The sequence below is a fragment of the Urocitellus parryii genome, chromosome 8 (genome assembly GCF_045843805.1).
Source record: "Urocitellus parryii isolate mUroPar1 chromosome 8, mUroPar1.hap1, whole genome shotgun sequence".
Taxonomy (NCBI): domain Eukaryota; kingdom Metazoa; phylum Chordata; class Mammalia; order Rodentia; family Sciuridae; genus Urocitellus; species Urocitellus parryii.
In genome coordinates, this window is record NC_135538.1 from 108,406,593 (window position 1) to 108,426,937 (window position 20,345).

General features: G+C 36.7%; 1 protein-coding gene and 1 pseudogene across 5 annotated transcripts in view; both read right to left on the bottom strand.

Moving 5' to 3' along the window:
• The window catches only part of Ubr2 (ubiquitin protein ligase E3 component n-recognin 2), a 125,723-nt gene that overhangs the window by 17,653 nt on the left and 87,725 nt on the right, over positions 1–20,345 (bottom strand). For 4 of the 5 annotated variants that reach the window (XM_077802195.1, XM_077802194.1, XM_026383357.2 and 1 more), the window contains 9 exons: positions 16,231–16,430; positions 13,892–13,985; positions 12,908–13,069; positions 9,477–9,580; positions 8,760–8,838; positions 5,232–5,380; positions 4,782–4,837; positions 612–708; positions 306–373 (listed from right to left, as the gene is read on the bottom strand). In XM_077802195.1, the coding sequence (XP_077658321.1) occupies positions 306–373; positions 612–708; positions 4,782–4,837; positions 5,232–5,380; positions 8,760–8,838; positions 9,477–9,580; positions 12,908–13,069; positions 13,892–13,985; positions 16,231–16,430 (1,009 nt within the window). The remainder of the gene's footprint in view (positions 1–305; positions 374–611; positions 709–4,781; positions 4,838–5,231; positions 5,381–8,759; positions 8,839–9,476; positions 9,581–12,907; positions 13,070–13,891; positions 13,986–16,230; positions 16,431–20,345) is intronic. The other variant, XM_026383359.2, reaches the window with a different exon arrangement.
• LOC113179087 (putative monooxygenase p33MONOX pseudogene) lies at positions 18,041–18,655 on the bottom strand (annotated as a pseudogene).

Below are 20,345 nucleotides of genomic sequence, written 5' to 3' on the forward strand. Positions count from 1 at the left end.
AGCCCTTAGGCTACTGCTATTATTTTTACCTCTTTATTATATGTAAAAAGCACAGACAGGCTAAATTAATGACCTTAGCCTCAGAGTAAAATAAGAGAAGGAAGATGTCTAGATACCCAGATCAAGTCTGTCAACTAGATTCCCAAATATTTTCTTTCCAAGGCTCCTCATAAAAAAATTATATAGAGAAGTGTAAGAATAATAGCATATGATAGATAACACCTTCTCTATGCTTCTATACTACTCACCAAACCAAAGGTAAAGTTAACAATAAAGAGAACTTTAACAAACTGCAAAATACCCACCAATAAATGAAACATGTCGATATCTAATATGCATGGAAGGTCTTCATAGCTATCATTAGGCACCAATGCTACAGATTTAAAGAAAAATAATTCATTAGCACATTTCATATGCCAATGTATGTTAAAAGGCATAAAACATAGTTTTAATTTATCTTTTTGCAAGTTATATATGAATTAACGAGCCAGAGCTCACATTTAACAAAAACAGTACTACCAAATATTTCATTTCTGAGAAGTTATACAGCTGAAAACAAAATTTCAGATGAGACATTCCATATCATATATTATAAACATACTAATACTCACATGCAAAAAGTTTACAAAGATGCCCTTGTACCACTGAAAGTGATGCCACTGTCCAATGTGCTGCTGCAAATCTTGTTAGTGACCTGAGACAGTCATCCTGAAATAAAGAAATTGACACAATTATCAAAAGTCAACAAAAGATGTAGCCTTCTTCTTTCAGAAATGCTAATTCAAAGCCCACCTGTATATACAATGACATCACTATATATGGTAGGAAAATGAATCTATGACATCTTAATTTATTATTTTATTCTTTGTAGTACTGGGAATTGAACCCAGGGCCTCACCATGCTAAGCAATTGCTCTACCACTGAGTTACATCTCTAGCCCTTTTCTAAAAAAAATATGAGACAAGGTTTTTCTAAGTTGCTCAAGCTGGCTTCCAACTTGTGATCCTCCTGCCTCAGCTTCCTGTAAAGCTGGGATTATAGGAAAGTGACACCCAGACCTTTCTATTTCATTTTGAGACAGGGTCTGGCTAAGTTGTTAAGGCTGGCCTCAAACTTTTGATCCTCTTGCCTCAGTCTCTAAGTAGGTGGGATTACAGGCATATGTCACCACAACTAGTTCATGACATGTCTTTAGCAGAATGAACAGTATGGAAAATATCTAATTATATCCTGAATGAACAAATGTCATCTCCTTGCTGGGTGTGGTGGTACACGTCTGTAATTCCAGCAGCTGGGGAAGTTGAGGCCCTAAGTAAACTTGGCGAGACCCTGTCTCAAAATAAAATGTACAAAAAGGGCTGAAGATGTTGCTCAGGGGTTAAGCAACCCAGGGTTTTAATCCATGGTATCAAAAAGAGTCATCTCCTCATTGGGGAAATAGCTCAGTTGGTGGAGTGCTTGCCTAGCATGCACAAAGCCCTGGGTTCAATCCCCAACACCACCACCTCCTCCACCCCCCCCAAAAAAGAGTCATTTCCTTGCCATCATGTTGCCAGTTCTCTCTGGAAAAGAATACCAGTACATGTATCAACAGCTAGCCAGCAACAAACTCTCCCAAGAAGCCGATGCTGTATTTCCTCATATTTATTCTAAAAAGATACCCCAAAGTATAGGAAATACTTCAAATATTGGGGAAACTGTACAAGAAGATGTATACACAAACCAAGGTGTAGGCAGACACACACACACACACACACACACACTCACACAAAAAAACTGTTTTTAAGACTAAGTAGTGTGGAGAGGGACAGGCTCCGGAGCCTGGGAACACCTGGCTCTGGACCCTGGGTCCTCCGGCCTGGGCGAGCTGCTCAGCTTCTCCTGCCTCCCCAGGCCTGGGGTTGTTGTTCAGTGGTAGAGCACTTGCCTTGCATGTGCAAGGCACTAAGTTCAATCCTCAGCACAACATAAAAATAAATAAAATAAAGGTATTATGTCCATGTTCAACTAAAAAAAAAAAAAAAAGACTAAGTAGCAAGAATAAGAAAACTCTTAATTGAAAGTGAAAAATACAACCGGTACAAAACTACAGGAAAGTAATAATCAAGTATAAATATGTTCATAAAAAAATGTGGACATTTGGCTGGGGATGTGGCTCAAGCGGTAGCGCGCTCGCCTGGCATGCATGTGGCCCAGGTTGATACTCAGCACCACATACAAACAAAGATGTTGTGTCCGCCAAAAACCAAAATAAATAAATAAATATTAAAAATTCTCTCTCTCTCTCTCTCACTGTCACTTTCTCTTTTAAAAAAAATGTGGACAGGGGTGAAGTTGATGCTCTTTTTCTTCCTGCTTATTCTCTATTTTTCAAATTTTCTGTATTGTTTGGCTCAATAAACACTGAAAAGAAAACTCACTCTCTTTCTGCTCACAAGAAGCTTAAAGCTTTGCAGGTGGGAAAAGGATGAAGAGGAGGAAAGAGACAACTGAAGGTGGTAGTTGTCACTGAAAAGAGAAACTTAATTTATAGCATATGGCTCTGAGAGGTATGCCAGGGAAAATAAAGCTTGAAGAGCATCTTAAAGAGTTCTCAGAAGGGGCTGGGGTTGTGGCTCAACGGTAGAGCACTCGCCTAACATGTGCAAGGCCCTGGATTTAATCATCGGCACGACATAAAAATTAATAAAATAAAGGTATTGCGTACAACTTCAACTAAAAAAAAAAAAAAATATATTAAAAAAAAAGAGTTTAAGGGCTGGGGATGTGGCTCAAGCGGTAGCGCGCTCGTCTCGCATGCGTGCGACCCGGGTTCGATCCTCAGCACCACATACCAACAAAGATGTTGTGTCCGCCGAGAACTAAAAAAAAAAATAAATATTAAAAAAATTCTCTCTCTCTCTAAAAAAAAAAAAAAAAAAAAAAGAGTTTAAAATATTAAAAAAAAAGAGTTCTCAGAAGTCTGCTTAAGACACTCTACATATTATAATAAAACAATATGAACAGAATAAAACTGGACAAACTCTGTACTATACATTTATGATTGCTTTTTTAATAGTCAACATATTTATCAATTCTTCTTTAATTTTTTAAATATTTATTTTTTAGTTGTAGTTAGATACAATAGCTTTAATTAATTTATTTATTTTTGGCGGTGCTGAGGATTGAACCCAGGGCCTCGCCCATGCTAAGTGAGCGCTCTACCGCTGAGCCACAACCCCAGCTCTATCAATTCTTATACTACAGTAAAAAATACCTTATAGTCAACAATGATCTGATAGTCATATCAATCATATCACATTAATGAAGACTGATGTAGGGCTGGGGGTGTAGCTCAGTGGTAGAGCACTTGTCTAGCACGTGTGAGGCATTGGGTTCGATCCTCAGCACTGCATAAAAATAAGTAAATCAAATAAAGGTACTGCATACATCTATACCTATTTAAAAAAAAAAAAAAACTGACGTGAACTCCCCATTCTGCTGATTTACATAAAGATACAACTCAGACTCTACTCCAAAAGGGCTGGGGACATAGCTCAGTTGGTAGTTCACTTGCCCAGCACGCAGAAGGCCTGAGTTCAATCCCCAACACCACAAAAACAAAACAAATATTCCTAAATATTCTAATTAATAAGTCTGAAGGGGGCTAGCTTTCTATATTTTTTAAAATTTCAAGAGAGGGTTTTAATGCCCAATAATAGCAGAGAACCTCTAATGCAAAATCTGTATTCCTAAAACCTTAAAGAAGGTTCTGAGATTCTAGGTGTTTGCAATGAAAATAAAGCCAGCAAACTAAACAGGTGATGACTGACAACTATATTTTCTTTTTTTTTTTTTTTAATATTTTTATTTTTTAGTTCTCGGCGGACACAACATCTTTGTTGGTATGTGGTGCTGAGGATCGAACCCGGGCCGCACGCACGCCAGGCAAGCACGCTACCGCTTGAGCTACATCCCCAGCCCTGACAACTATATTTTCTACATTGGTTTTTGTTTCTTGATGAGGTCGTCAGTACTGGCTCCTGGGAACTTTAAAAAAAATGTTAATGCTTGGGGTCCATCTCCAGAGACTCTTGTTTAAGTGACCTAGAATAGGGCCTGGTATTTCTCAAAACTACCTAGGTGATTCTAAATGAATAAAATTGGATAATTTTTTCTCAAAGGCATTTTTATGATTATAAGCTTGAACAAGCAGTGTACAACACTATCACACTAAGCTACAGAGTAAATATTATCAAGCCATGATTGTACTCCCTCATTTTATTCGTACCCAGTTCAACATGAATTTGTACTTACTTATATGTTATTTATTTATTTATAAAAGTGGCCAAATGTGGTAGAGGGTGTGTTCTGTTATTTCCAATTACAGCACTGAATACCTCAAGAACATGCACTCTTGGTTTTAGTTTCTTTTTATCTTTTCAAGTGCTTAATTAAGCAAGAGATTCAGATGAAAAGAGTTATAGTTACTTTAGAAATTCATTTTTACTTCTAGAAATATCAAGAAAAGTTAAATAATGGGCTGGGGATGTGGCTCAGTTGTAGAACATTTGCCTGGCATCCTGGGCCCTGAGTTTGATCCCCAGCAATACACATACACACAAGTTAGTCACAAACATTACTTCTTTGATAGCTTTACCCCCCCCCCCCAAAAAAAAGGATTTTACTCTGAAAGGTGTTCAAGGCACGGTTAAAAAAACTTTCAGGTTTGTAAGTTTAAAAGAAGTAGAACCACCTACTTTCCATTTCATCCTTTGAATTGAATAAACTCAGAACTTACCAGTCTGCATGGCAAAGGACCAAACAATGGTTTATCTTCATCACTCAGAATTCTTTCTGCAGATTAAAAATGATTAAGATGATAATTTTGCTATGCATACATTTTGTTATGATCATTGAAAAAGTACAAAACCAACCCTTTCTTTAGAAAGCATAATATTGTCAGGTTTTGAAATCTTTAAGACTTTCATAAGAATTTCATATGAAAAGTAAAAATAAAGCCATATTCCCTTAGTTTATAAGACACTGTAATATAACTGCCACCAAAACCAATTCTGTTGCTGTGATTAATTTTTAAAGTGTCAAATTAGCATTGTGTCAGTATACTATACTTATTATTTCTCCATATTTTTGTCTACTCTTAACACCTCATTGAAAACCAGGACTCTACACAGAATTCCTATCAATGTATGCTTGTGACTTAAAAGAGAAATGACCATCAGTCTCTTACCTATGCTCTGAATGGTGTATGCACAACTACCCCAACACATTATGGGCACCCGGGGATCTTCTTCATTGGGATGAACCTTTAGTCCCACCTTATAAGTAGCAGTTCCAAATGTTGTTAGCATTTCCTTTATGCTCTCAGAATAAGGATTCCTGAAATGGATATATACAGTAGTAGTTCAAAATAAGTTGTACACATCAATAAAAATGATTCAGTGTTTTCTCTCTTTTTTGTGCCAAGGATTGAACTTAGAGGTGCTTTACCATTGAGCTACGTCCCATCTCTCTTTTTTTTTTTTTTTTTTTGAGACAGAGAGAGAGAGAGAGAGAGTGAAAATTTTTTAATATTTATTTTTTTTTTAGTTTTCGGTGGACACAACATCTTTATTTTATTTTTTTATGTGGTGCTGAGGATTGAATTCAGCGCCCTGCACATGCCAGGCATTACCGCTTGAGCCACATCCCCAGCCCCTGTCCCATCTCTTTTTAAAAAAATTTTTTGTTTTCAGACAGGGTTTTGTGAATTGCCCAGGCTGACCTTCAACTTATAATCCTCCTGCCTCAATCTCCCAAGCTGCTGAGATGGCAGGTGTGTGCCACTGTGCCCAGTGAAAGAGTTCAGTTTCTTTATTTTTTAAAAGTTTGTTCTTTTTAGTTATACATGAAAGTAGAATGTACTTTAACATATTACACATACATGGAATAAAACTTCCCATTCTTGTGGTTGTACATGATGTGGAATTACACTAGTCATGTATTCATATATGAACATAGGAAAGTTGGGCTGGGGCTGGGGCTCAGTGGTAGAGCACTCGCCTAGCACATGAGAGGCTCTGGGTTTGATCCTCAGCACCACATAAAAATAAATAAATAAAATAAAGATATTGTGTACAACTACAACTAAAAAACAAATATATTTAAAAAAAAACATAGGAAAGTTTTGTCTGATTCATTCCACTATCTTTGCCATTCCCATCCCCCAACAGTTCAGTTTCTTAAACGCTCTTTCCCATATAGGAAATGAACCATTTAACATGTATTTAGAGATAATTATATGTAAAAGAATAATCAGGGACAGCAAACTGTCCCACTGTCCCTGCCTGAGAGGAGTTTTGCTCTTTGGGTCAGCAGCTGGGAGGAATAAAGTTGCAAACAAGGCAACAGACAAAAGTCTACAGAATGAACTATGGGACCCTTAGCCCTCTTTCAGTGATGCATACCCACTGCCACAGACTGCTTTTTCCAGTGAAGAATTCTAAGAAGCAAGTTGTTCTACACAAGTGAGACTAGTGATGGCTTGATCACCTGGCTGTGAGGCTCACAAGTCAACAAGCTCTAACTTATCCATCAAGTATCCAATGACCTCCTTACTGCCAAAGATCAACTAACAATTAAAAACATCAAAGAGATAAATCAAAGCAAGCAGGGGGGAAAAAAAGAAGAAGAAGAAGATATCAGGGAAAACAGAGATAAGTTAAAAGAAAATCAGCCAGGCAGCTGTAATCCCAGCAGCTTGGAAGCTGAGGCAGGACTTCAAGTTCAAAGCCAGCCTTAGCAACTTAGTCCTTAAGCAACTCTGCAACTTCCTGTCTCTAAATAAAATATAAGAAAGAGCTGGGGATGTAGCTTAGTGTTTAAGTGCCCCTAGGTTCAATTCCTGGTAATACATAAATAAATAAATAAATACGAAAAGAATTTAGAGGATCAATGTAAGAAGGATAATGGTGAGCTGTTAGTAATACTACTCAAAGAACAGAAAATGAAAGGAGAAAATTATCTAAGAAAGTACAAACAACAATTAAAAAAAACCTCTCAGAAAGAAAGACACCTATCTTTGGATTCAAAAGGCTTACTGAAAACAGCTAAATAAATGAAAAAAGATTCACATAACAAGAAATGTCAGAGAAATTTCAGAACACTGGGGATAGAAGGTCCCAACTGTTTCTAGAAGTAATAAAGTTGTGCAACAGAAGTCATAATGGATGGATAACCTTCTCAATGGATCCGAGAAGTTAGAAAAACAATGCCTTCAAAATCTAGATGAAATATTACTTCTAACCTAGATTTCCACACACAAATTATCAATCAAGCTTATGGATATAATAAACATTACTGGGGCTGGGATTGTGGCTCAGTGGTAGACTGCTTGCCTAGCACGGGCGGGACCCGGGTTCAATCCTCAGCACCACATAAAAATAAAGGCATTGTGTTGTGTCCATCTACACATAAAAAATAAATATAATAATAATAATAAACATAAACATTACTTCAGACATGAAAATTTAACATCTAGGTATCCTTTCTTGGGACTCTGAAGAATCTATCAGTTCAGAGGGAGTAAGGAAAGATGAAGATATATGATCTAGAAAACAAGAGGAGCAGGATCAGGGAAAAGCTCCAAGGGGAATGGTACAGGAGGATACAGCTGTGAAGCTGTGTGGGGGAGGGCTCCAGGACAGAGTGTATGATAGGTCTGAGTAGTTATAAACTCAATTGCCAGGCTTCTGACAGACCAATTGCACCATTCAGAAACAAAACAAAACAAAACAAAAACAGCTAGAAATATATACATACATATATATATATATATATATATATATATATATATAGAGAGAGAGAGAGAGAGAGAGAGAGAGAGAGAGAGAAAATCAAGTACAAGAAAAGGTAATTATAGGAAAGACAAAAGGAAATACAATATGCAACTTATATCAGAAGAGGCAGTTCTAAATACTGACAATTGATTTAACCAAAATATGATATAATTTACCAGTCAACAGAAAGATAATGTTGAATTAGAAATATGGAGGTAAATACTAGAAGAGACAAGTAAAATGACAGAATTGGGGGTGGAGAGAGGAGCATGGGAGATAGAGGACTGATGTTTGTTTCCTATTAAAGCCATCTAATCTCTATTCATTGAATTACTTAGTAAACACCAGGGACAGATTCCAGGTGGTTATACATGCATGTCACCTTACCCTCATAATAACTATGAGTCATCCTTACTTTACAGATGGGGGAATTGGGGTTTAAAGAGGTTAAGCAATTTGCTTAAAGTTGCAGTTAACAAGCATTGGTGCTGGGAACTGAACCAAGTAGTCTAGTTAAAAATCTATACATTTTGTAATTAATTGGCTATGGGGTAAAAACAGGATTGAAAATACTGATTTTGATCCTGGGTTACTAAGAGTTTGTGGGTCCATAGTAGAAACATGGAAGTCAGAGTTTAGTGGGGAAACTGAGTAGTTTGTGGAGTTATATGTCCTGATGAGATATCAAGGATCCTTAGATGGAAACTGCAGGAAGTTGGCAATGCAAAATAGAAGAATTTGATAAAGAGTCAAACATGCCACATGGTTTAGATTTTTTTTTTCCAATATACTGAAACAAATATCATCCTGGAATTCAAGATCAGTATTCAAGATCCATATTCTGTAACATTTGCTTTCCAGCTTGCCAAATCATATTCCTTCTACCTGCTGACTTAATTTCAAATGGACTAAATATAAAAGAAGTAAAATAATATACTCACTTAGGATGAAAATTAGGCCTGAACCCTTCAGGGAGCTGTAATTCACCCATATTCTCTGAATTCTTTGAAGAGGCAGTATCTATAGAAACAGGCATTTTATACAATTATTTAATAGATCGCAACACTTTTCTATGTTTCGGTCATGTAGGCAAAAAACAAAACCAAAAACCAGGAAAAAAATGTTCTATTAATAAACACTGGCATAATATCCATATAAAGCATGAAAAATACCATTGCTTTGGTTGAATGAGGTACTTTCTTCAATTACTTAGGCTTTTCCTCGTGATAGAGTCAAAAGAATATGCTATTTTGTTTTTGTGAAAACCAATGATATAAATTCTGCTCATATTGTTTCTCCAAAGTCATAAGTGCAGTGGACCTTCTATGAAACTTAGGGGTTTTTGATGCAGCTAACAATAAAGCCCACCATGAACTACAGTTAGCTTTTTAATAATCTCCTTCATCCCAGAAAATTATTGACAAAATGGATTAAGTGGGAAGTATTTTCCATAAATTCCCATGAGCTTGTATATTTTTAAGGTATGAAAAGTAATGCAGTAAGATAAAATTCAGTTTATTAAGACAAAGAAAATTAAAATGAATCAAATTTTTAAATGGAATCTTTCTCTTTTAAATGATTTCTTCTGAAAATATATTTTCCAATCATTTCAGACTTCATAGGAAAAAAAATAAAGAAAACGGGCTACCAGAACTTACTGTGAGTGCTTTCTTCTTTCCTAAGAACCTGTAATGCTTTTATTTGCTGAGATATTGTTCTAATCCATTGACTCAGATTTGGCTGGTCTGAAAAATTTGACCTGCTAGAAAAGATTATAGAGAACATTTAGTACTTTATTTGTAGTTACTAAATATACAAAAGACTTCTTAAATCATCACAGGTAAGTACTTTTGACACATTTCAAAATTTTTTTTTTTTTTTAAAGGCAAGAGGAAATTTGCTGCCTTAAAAAAACCTGAATAGGGCTGGGGCTATAGCCCAGTGGTACAGCGCCTGCCTCACACATGTGAGGCCTGGGTTTGATCCTCAGCACCACATGGAAATAAATAAATAAAGATATTGTGTCCATATACAACTAAAAAAAAAAAAAAAAAAAAAAATCCCTGACTGGTCAATGGAAATAAAAACATTAAGGTCATTAGGTGGTAATAACATTGTTTAAAACTTTACTTTCAAGCCAGATGCAGCGGTGCATGCCTGTAATCCCAGCAATTTGAGAGGTTGAGATAGGAAGATCATGAGTTCAAAGGCAGCCTCAGCAACTTATCGAGACCTTGTCTCAAAATAAAATATAATAAGGGCTTAGGAATGTGGCTAAATGCCCCTGAGTTCAATCCCTGATACCAACAAAACAAAACCTTATTTTTTTCAGTGCTGCAATTTGCTGGAATTTCTTAAATATCATAATCAATACCACTAATATTTATTAAGTACTCACTATGTGACAAGCTATTAGCAAAAGCACTTTACTGTAAGCATCTCACAGTATTAGATTTAATCCTCAAATATTCACATTTATATATTACTGTCTCTATTTTACTGATGAGGAAACTGAGGTTTAGAGCTATGTAACTTGAATATGGCCACAAGACACAAGGTGGCATTCAAATTCAGTTTTGTTAGACTCCAAAGACTGTATTCTTTTTGTATTATTACTGTCTTCAATTATAACTAAAACATACTTGACTCTCATGGGATAAGAAAATAAAAAACGGAACCACCAAAGCTACAGGTGAAAGTCAACAAGTGTGATTTCTCCCTATATGCAGTAAATCTATAATCAAAATGATTATTATTTATTTGTAGGTGTGGTGCTGGGGATTAAATCCAGGGCTTTGCACATGCTACATAAGTGCTCTACCATTAGAGCTATGTTCCTAGCCCAGTGATTAATTTCTTTATTTCCTCATTCTTTTATTGGTGCACTACAATTGTACTACCGATGGGTTTTGTTTTATATATTTGTACATGCACACAATATAACAATATAATTTGGCCAATATCACTCCCCAGCATTTTTTAAAATAAATTTTTTAAGATAGAGAGAGAGAGAGAGAGAGAGAGAGAGAGAGAGAGAGAGACAGCATTTTAAATATTTATTGTTTTAGTTATTGGCGGACACAACATCTTTGTTTGTATGTGGTGTTGAGGATCAAACCCAGGCCGCACGCATGCCAGGCGAGCGCGCTACCACTTGAGCCACATCCCCAGCCCTACCCAGCATTTTTAATGATTAATTTTTTATCAGTAAAAATGAAGGTGTCAATATGCACCACTACATTCCTTTATATTAAAACACATCAGCTTACACTGAAACCTACTGTGGTAGCATAGATTAAAACGTCAAAGTGTGAACTCATAAAATTCAAAGAAAAACCTGACTCTGCTTTGAACTGAATGCAAATAATTACACAGAAACAAATGATTTATATTCATAAAACTTAAATTAGTACAGGTTGAATATCACTTATCCAAAATGCTGTGACTAGAAAGACGTATTTCAGATTTTGGATATTTTCTGATTTTGGAATATTTATGTATAGCACCCCTAATCTGAAAATTCAAAATCTAAATCCTCCAAAAATCTGAAATTTCTAACCTGTATTTGTGCATATAAAGCAGATAGGAGAATTCTAAATTGAGAAATGAAGTTCAGATTTCAATAGTACACAGTATCAAATTAACGTGAAATGAGTATGTCCAGTACTGCTATTGAAGTACCCTAAAAGTATCTAGTTAAGTTGCCTAGACTGGTTTTGAACTTGTGATCTTCCTGCAAGGAAGCACCCTTGGGTGGCTCAGGAACTTTCCATTTTAAACACCTTGTTAAGGTGTGGTGGTGCACACCTGTAATTCCAGCAATTCACGAGGCTGAAAAAGAAGGATTGCAAGTTCAAGGCCAGCCTCAGAAACTTAGTGGTATCCTGTCTCAAAATAAAAAATAAAAAGGGCCGGGGATGTAGTTCAGTGGTTAAGTGACCCTGGGTTTAATCCCCAGTACCCCTCAAAACAACAAAAACAAATAAAAACAAAACACATTGTTACAGTTTGAATATGCAGTGTCCTCCCAAATCTCCTGGGTTAATGTACCAATGTTGAGAGGTGAAATGACTAGATTATGAGAGCTGTAACCTAATCAGTCCTTCCCAGTTTGAACAGACTGGGTGGTAACGATAGGCAGGTGGGGCATGGCTGGAGGAGGTGGGTTACTGGGGCCATGCCCTTGAAAAGTTCACCTTCCCTGAGGCGCCCCTTCCTCTTTCAGCTTCCTGACCACTAGGAACAGAAATCTTTCCTCTAATTCATCCATAATCCATGATGCCCTACCTCACCTTGAGCCCAGAGAGACAGAACCTGCAGACCATGGACTGAACCTCTGAGGTCATGAGCCCAAATAAATGTTTCTTCCTCTAAGTTGTCTTGTTAGGTATTTTGGACACAGTGAGAAAAGCTGACATACACATCAACAGACTTTCATGTTACCAGTTTTACTGAGCATTTTTTATAACACGTGAGGGAGATATTTAAATTAGAGTGCCTAGATTAAAAAAAAAAAAAAGTCTTATGGGCACTTTGCCTAGCATGTGTGAAGCACTGGGTTCAATCCTTAGAAACATGTAAAAAATAAACAAAGTAAGGGCATTTTGCTATCTATAACTATAAAAAATAAAAAAGACTTATTTTTCATGAATACACAGAGATTTTATATCTTCTATAGTATTTATGGGTGAATAAGAAACCTGAATTTTGGCCTGTTCCTCCCTGAAAACCAAAATCATAACCCATAGGTTGTTTTGTTTTTTTTTTTTTAAAGAGAGAGAGAGAGAGAGAGAATATTTTTTTTAATATTTATTTTTTAGTTATCGGCAGACACAACATCTTTGTCTGTATGTGGTGCTGGGGATCGAACCCGGGCCGCACGCATGCCAGGCGAGCGCGCTACCGCTTGAGCCATATCCCCAGCCCCCCATAGGTTGTTAGAAGTAATAACTAGATGAAGTTATTTTATTTCCCAGGAAAGTACCTGGAAAACATAATGCAATTACCTATGGAGAGTTTCCTCTTATTATTTCATTATCTTCAAAACAAACTATTGCTTTATTCTAAGGCATCATGAGCCAAAACTTACCTGTTAAAAATATTTCTTGGAGGGAGCAACAGAGGAATAACAGTATTACTCAAGCATTCACAAAGTGGGCAAAGGAACTCTCCATTTTCTACATCATAACTTGTATGTAAGCGTAACCTCTGTTGCCTTCGCTGCTCTTTAGCTTGAACGGAATCAAAATACCTTTACAATTAGAGAACAGGAGGCATCAAAAATAATGGTAATTTATTTCAACAAAAGCCATATGCATCAACATTTTAAGGATTTGTTTCTACAAATCCTTAAAAAATAAACTGAATTATTTTAACACTGGTACTATAATTTTTAAGTTGCTTTAACAATCAAAATGGATTAACAGTTTTAAAACAGGAAGAAAAAAAATGACTTGCAAACAAGTACTTTAGAAGCAACAACAGAAACTTCTGATACGATGGCTGTCTGGTCACTTCCACAGGGCTGACTTGTTTGGGGCAGTTCATGATAACTCAGTAAGCACAGTGCTAGGATAATAATACTGACTTGTTGATTTTCAGAAGCATAGAAAGTATAAAGGTAGAACAAATTTAGTGTTATCTCATCCTAACATAGGAGTCCTTACAGACCTTGAGGAGTAACAAAGTAAGGACTAACATCATTAGAATCAAGAGCTATTCACCTTGGATCTGAGGAAAGACAAAATTATTTTTCTAGAGAGTATCCCATTGTAAAAAGCCTTTTTCCCCCCCTTTAGTTTATTACCTAACACAGATCTACGCCCTTCTTTGGAGGGATAACAAAGAGACAGATATAAAACAACATCAAAAAATATATTTGACATACTTTGAAATCTCTAATAACTCCTTTATACCTATGACAAAACAAATCACTTTCGTTATTAGGTAACAATGTGGAGTTTTTCTTTCAACACCTTTAGTTCTTTTTCATTTTCATCTACAGTGGAATTTCCTTTATTTAAAAATTCAATTTTGCACCTTCAAATAAGCTAGTATTAAGAATATAAATTACCTTTGCCAACAATGGGCATGCATAATGTGCCCACAGCTACCCGTGTGTGTTCCGCAAGACAGATCAGGGTGCATGAATAATGGATCATATTTTTCTGCATTATAAAACAAACAAAAACAAAACAACAACAAAATCCAAGCATTTAGTTTTCCTATAACAAATGTGCAACTTTAAATTTGCGAAATCCTTGATAAGGACTTGTAAACTTGAAATGAAATGCTAATTTTTTCCTTTCATTTAGGCTATCAATAATTGTTCTTAGGGTAGCAATAATTTATTCAAGATCCTGGATTATTTAGGAACTGAACTATCTAATTTTCATCAGAGTTCCACATCCATAGATTCAATCAAAGGGAGAACAAAAATATTAGGGGAAATAAAATTGTACCTGTATTGATAAACTATTCCTTATCATTATTCCCTAAACTTACAGTGTAACAACTATTTACACAGCATTAACATTGTATAAGGTAATTAAGTAATCCAGAGAAGATTTAAAGTATACAGAAGGATGTACACTAGTTACATGCAAATACTATGCCATTTTGTTTGTATAAGGGACCTGAGTGCGTGAAAATTTTGGTGTCCATTGGGGTTCCTGAAACCAATTCCCAAGACTACATGTTCAATCTTTGGGCATCCAGAGATTCTAATTCCCTCCATCATGACGTCATGCCCTGAGCTCAAGGTAAAAAGGTTAGTCTTCATGGGACTGTGTGTCACAATGAACTCTAATAAAAAAGATGTTCTGACAATAAAGGGTGCTCCCTAGAAGACTCTGCCTATAAAGACACTCATGCATATAATAATCATAGTCACTGTACTAGAGCCAAACTAATAAAAGAATTATCTAAGCTTATACTACATCAGATGAAAAGGAAAATTAATTCAGAATTTTTTGTTCTGGGTATTAATTTTTATATTCAAAAGGAGAAGACAAGATAAATATCTTCTTGAGTTTTTTGAGTTTTCTATATATATTAATATAACCCTAAAATTCCATAATACTCTAGAAAGAATTACTAGAGTTTCAATATGCTTTATATTTCAGGACAATGAAAATATAAAAGCATAAAGAAAATCTTTTATGATATAAACTGTGAAAATATTTGGAAAATCCACTTATAGCCAGTCTTTTCTTTTGCAATATGTTAAACAAAATTAGGAACTCTATCTTTGACTCAGAATAAATTTATAAAGCACACAGTTCAAAGAACCATTTTTTAAAGATGAAACTTTTTTTTTTTTTTAAATAACTGGGATGCTTCAAGAGTCACATTATTTAGATTTTGCTTGTAGAGAGATTGCAACCCTACCAGTGGGCCCTTTAACCTTCTTTTCTTCAATGTGAGCTCTTGAACCTTCTTTACTGTGAAAGTGTTTTGGAAATTCCTAACTTGGAAATTCCTGGTTAAAGAAATGCTTTGGAAATTCCTAAGACAGTTTCTTACTCTCAAACTTGATTGGTTATCACAGGTAGGAATATACACGTAGTAAACAAGCTAAAGATGACAAACATAAAGGTGTGCTGTTCAGATCTCCCTGTGGGAATGAATGATACTCCCTCAAGTCTTGGAAGAATATTCATTATCCATCTTTGAGAGAAAACTGGCTGGGCCTCTTTTCATGGTGATTTGCAACCAGTCATTTATCAGATTTAGGGTAAAAGATACAGTTTTCTCACCCCAATTCAGGGTAATTCTGATAGGTTATCAGGCTCCAGAGCTCCCATTAGGCTGGCTGAGGCCCTTTGGGGACTACATTATAGCTCAATGTCTCACTTTGCTCAAATCTGCTTCTTTTCTTTCTAAAGATGTTGATCCCAAGGCCCTCCCTAATAAAAGTCCTGCACAGTAGTCTCTGTTTCAAAATGCTCCTTTCTGGGCAACCTATCTGTGGTAGTTATCACTATTCTAAGTCCAAATCTGGCTCTAGGCTTGCTACTCTCATAGGTAACTCACAGCACTGTTCTCAATAATCCACTCTGGCTCTATCTATGAGACAAAGTAATTACTATTATTTCAATGTATCAACAAAGTATGGACTTTACAAGTATGCTGAATGACAGGAAAGACGATTAAATACCACAGTATGTTACTATCACATCACAAGAAAAGCTTTTATTTGAATTTCTCGTATTTATCAGTTGTGTGCTTCTGGCTTGATATTTAACTGGTAGAGTGGTTCCACATCTATCTAAGTTAATTCCTGACAACTCACCTGCTAAAGATAGCACCATACCTCTAGAGTTAATGTTAGATCAATAAAATCTCTAAACACTAACAACCACATTAATTGGTAGTCATTATTAAGAGGATAAGGACCTGGCTATGACTTACCTGGATCCTGAATAAATTTTCTTCTGTTTTTTGACAATACAGTTGATCTTTGAACGAATGCTGCTAAGACCATTGCCCTACTTTCCACTTTAACTTCTTGTTCTTCTTGACACAATATACAGGTAACAAACTGTCTTTGTTCAGGGACCTGAGTTTGTGCTGGGCCCAGTGCTATAAGTTTCACATCTGAAACCACAGGGCTGTAACAAAAAGGTTATGAACATAATGAATTAGTGTAAGGGGTTTCTATAGAATCATAAAACAGTAGACTCCAGGTATGTACCTTTTTTTTTTTTTAAAGTACTAAGAATTTTTATCGTGTAAATAAAAGATCATAATAGAAGACAAATAAATTAGTTGTTCTGACAATTTTGGACTTTAGTGCTTCTCTATGAGAGGGTCAGTTCCTTATGTAAACAAAAATCAGCTGGGATTGTGGCTCAGCGGTAGAGCGCTTGCCTAGCGTGGGCGGGACCCGGTCTGATCCTCAGCATCACATAAAAATAAAGGCATTGTGTTGTGTCCATCTACACCTAAAAAAAAATTTTTTAAATAAATAAAAACACGGTTTCTAAGATATGTGTTGCAAGAAGATATGAAGCTCATTTTGGTGAAAAATGTTTTTGTTATTTTGAATTTTTCCATCTCTTCTCCCCCCAAATTTTAAGCTCTTGACCTGAACAAAAAAATTGAAATAACTGACCTAATTTTACATGAACTCCCAAGGCAGCAAGTATAGTTCAATGGTAGAGTACTTGCCTGGTATGTGCAAGGCCCTGGGTTCAATCCCCAGGACCACAAAAAACAAACAAACAAAATCTTAACCTCTATTTGTTAATATCAAATCAATAGCCTTAATTTTCTCCCTTTAGGAAGTTTCCAACCAAATTGGAGTTAAACTAATCTCACTTTAAAGTGCAAGAAAAGATATGTAAAACTAGTGTTTGTTCTGTGACATGGAAAAGAGAAGCAGCCCTCCAATAGCAGTGGCATGAGGTACCAAGAAGCATGAAGAACTGGCTACAGGACAAAGTAATCCATTAGGGTGACCAAAGAGCAAGGAGAGTCTTGATTTAGCTTAGAAAAGAGGGGCCCTTGCCAAGTCTGGCTATTAACTGTACCTAAATCTTAAACAGGTCTTAGGTCCCCCTAAGCTGAAGCACAGCATCAGCCATGTTGAGAAGGCCAAATTCACCCAAACTTGTCAGCAGATACCTCTACACCATGATTTGTCAATGCTCATGTTGATGGTGGTAAAAAGAAGCCTAGGTTATGGAATAGCATAAACATTATTTATCTAGTAAGCAATAATCAAAGTTATGATCTGGGGTACGATACAAAAAAGTTCCCCAAATATCACTGCTGAGATTTTTTAAATCTGACTTTAAAACACTACAAAACGGTTTCTTCCACTCAAGGACAAGCTTTGCACTGATGTTTCTCAGAATTAATTTTGTGTCTACTTTTAGCCTCAGTTTGAGAGTGTTTTTTTTTTTTTTTTTTGCGGGTGGGAGGGTGAGTATCCAGGGATTAAACTCAGGGGCACTCAACCACTGAGCCACATCCCAGCCTATTTTATTTGGAGACAAGGTCTCAGTGAGTTACTCAGTGCCTTGCTGTTGCTGAGGCTGGCTTTGAACTTGCAATCCTCCTGTCTCAAGCCTCTGGAGCCACTGGGATTCCAGGCATGTGCCACTGTGCCCAGCTTTTTTTTTTTTTTTAAATATACCATTCCTATGTTATAGCCAAGGCAAAAGGAGGATAAAGAACAAGAAACCCTCTATCCTGAGTTCCTGGGATAGAAAGTACTCTAAAATCCAGTGGGTGTGAGCACATTCAAGTCATGCAGTTTGAGATTATGGGTCCATGGCAGTTGTTTCTTCCTTTCTATCGCTGGGACATCCATCTTGGGTGGCTTGATGGTTGCTGGATCTTCAGCCATTCAGGTGACCTGGGCACAAATCAACTCCATGGGAGAGGGCTTTTGGGCTCCTTTTCAGTCATGGATGGCAAAACCTCCAGAATCAGACTTCTGAAGAGGTCATGGTCCAAAAAGTCACCATTTATCTGACGAGTTTCTGTCCTTTCCTGGATCTATGGTGCTAGGATTTGGACGAGGTAAGGATACAGAGGAACCAGAAGACCAGCCTCTGGGCCTCTGCTTAGGGAAAGAGTGAGGGGTGTTGCTTGGAATGGACTAGGCTGATGAAGGCTGCTTTTGTTATTTTTCCACTCTTTAGCTTTAGTTTGTGAAATGCTTGCAATACTCAGAGGTACTTGGCCTCCTTGGTAGTAAGGCCCTTGTGGGGTGTATAGCTAGCGTCTCTCAGTCCTGCCTGGGTCTGTTTTGTAATCAGAGAATTCATGATAACATGGGTAACTCTGGGACCTTGTCCATACTATCAGTGACTGTTGATAGGGTCATGGCAGGAAGGTTACACTGACCTCTCCTTCCTCTTCCTTGGCAACGTGCTGATACTTGTGTTCTGGAATCACCGACTTCTAGGAGATACTGCCTATGTCTGATGGAGGAAGAGTTATGGGTGCAGGATCCTTAAGGGCATCATCATAGCTGAATGGGTAGGGTAATCTTGCCTAAAGGCCCAAGAACAGGTACTTCTGGTTGTCTTGAAGCTCTGAAAAAACTGGAATCCAGGTGTTTTTTCCATATAATTTTGGAGCTGAGTCCTTGCCACTACAGTGAAATAATGTCATGACTATGCTCACTGACAGGTGTTAATGAGGAACATTGTCCAGATGTTGCAAATTGGCAAAGCTTCCCAGGAAGACTCCATTCAGAGGTTCTGTTCTCCAGAAAACTCCAAGGTGCCTGTGGTCCACTCTCTGGCACTAAAGTGGGTCCAAAAGAGGTTGTGGCACAGTCCATATCCAAGCAATTGTGAGAGTGGCAGCAACACCACAGACTAGAGAGCACAAGCTCCAGGAATACAGATATTTAATGACTTGAACAGTCAGGAATCTTTTATAAAATATACTAAAACCATCTCCTTAGAATAGAGGGCACAGATACTAACCCACATAATTACAGTTATATTAGACAAAGGTGCCAAAAACATACATTGGAGAAAAGATAGCCTCTTCAACAAATAGTGCTGGGAGAACTGGAAATCCATATGCAATAAAATGAAAATTAAACCCCTCTCTCTCACCATGCACAAAACTCAATTTAAAGTGGATCAAAGGCTTAGGAATTAAACAAGAGACCCTGCGTCTAATAGAAGAAAAAGTAGGACCCAATCTCCATCATATTGAATCTCTACTTCCTTAATAGGATTCCTATAGCATAAGAATTAAAATCAAGAATTAATAAATGGGATGAATTCAAACTAAAAAGCTTCTTCTTGGCAAAAGAAACAATAATTGAGGTAAATAGAGTGCCTAAAGCTTGGGAGCAAATTTTTTCCACTTGCACATCAGATAGAATGCCAATCTCTAGGGTATATAAAGAACTCAAAAAGCTATGCACCAAAAAACCAAATAACCCAATCAATAAATGGGCCAATGAACTGAACAGACACTTCTCAGAAGATGATATATAATCAACCAACAAATATATGAAGAAATAAGGGCACACTCTTACACTGCTGGTGGGACTACAAAATGGTGCAGCCAATATGGAAAGCAGTTTGGAGATTCCTTGGAAAACTTGGGATAAAACCACCATTTGACCCAGCTATCCCACTCCTTGGTCTATACCCAAAGGACTTAAAAACAGCATACTATAGGGACACAGTCACATCAATGTTAATTGCAGCACAATTCACAATAGCTAAACTGTGGAACCAACCTAGATGCCTGTCAGTAGATGAATGAATAAAGAAAATGTGGTATTTATACACAATGGAATATAACTTAGCAATAAAAGAGAATAAAATCATGACATTTGCAAGTAAATGGATGGAGTTGGAGAATATAATGCTAAGTGAAGTTAGCCAATCACAAGACACCAAATGCCGAATGTTTTCTCTGATACAAGGAGGCTGATTCATAGTGGAGTTGGGAGGGGAAGCATGGGAGGAACAGATGAACTCTAGATAGGGCAGAGGGAAGGAGTAAATGTATTCTTTCATGAAAGTTGAGGGTCTCATGTGGAA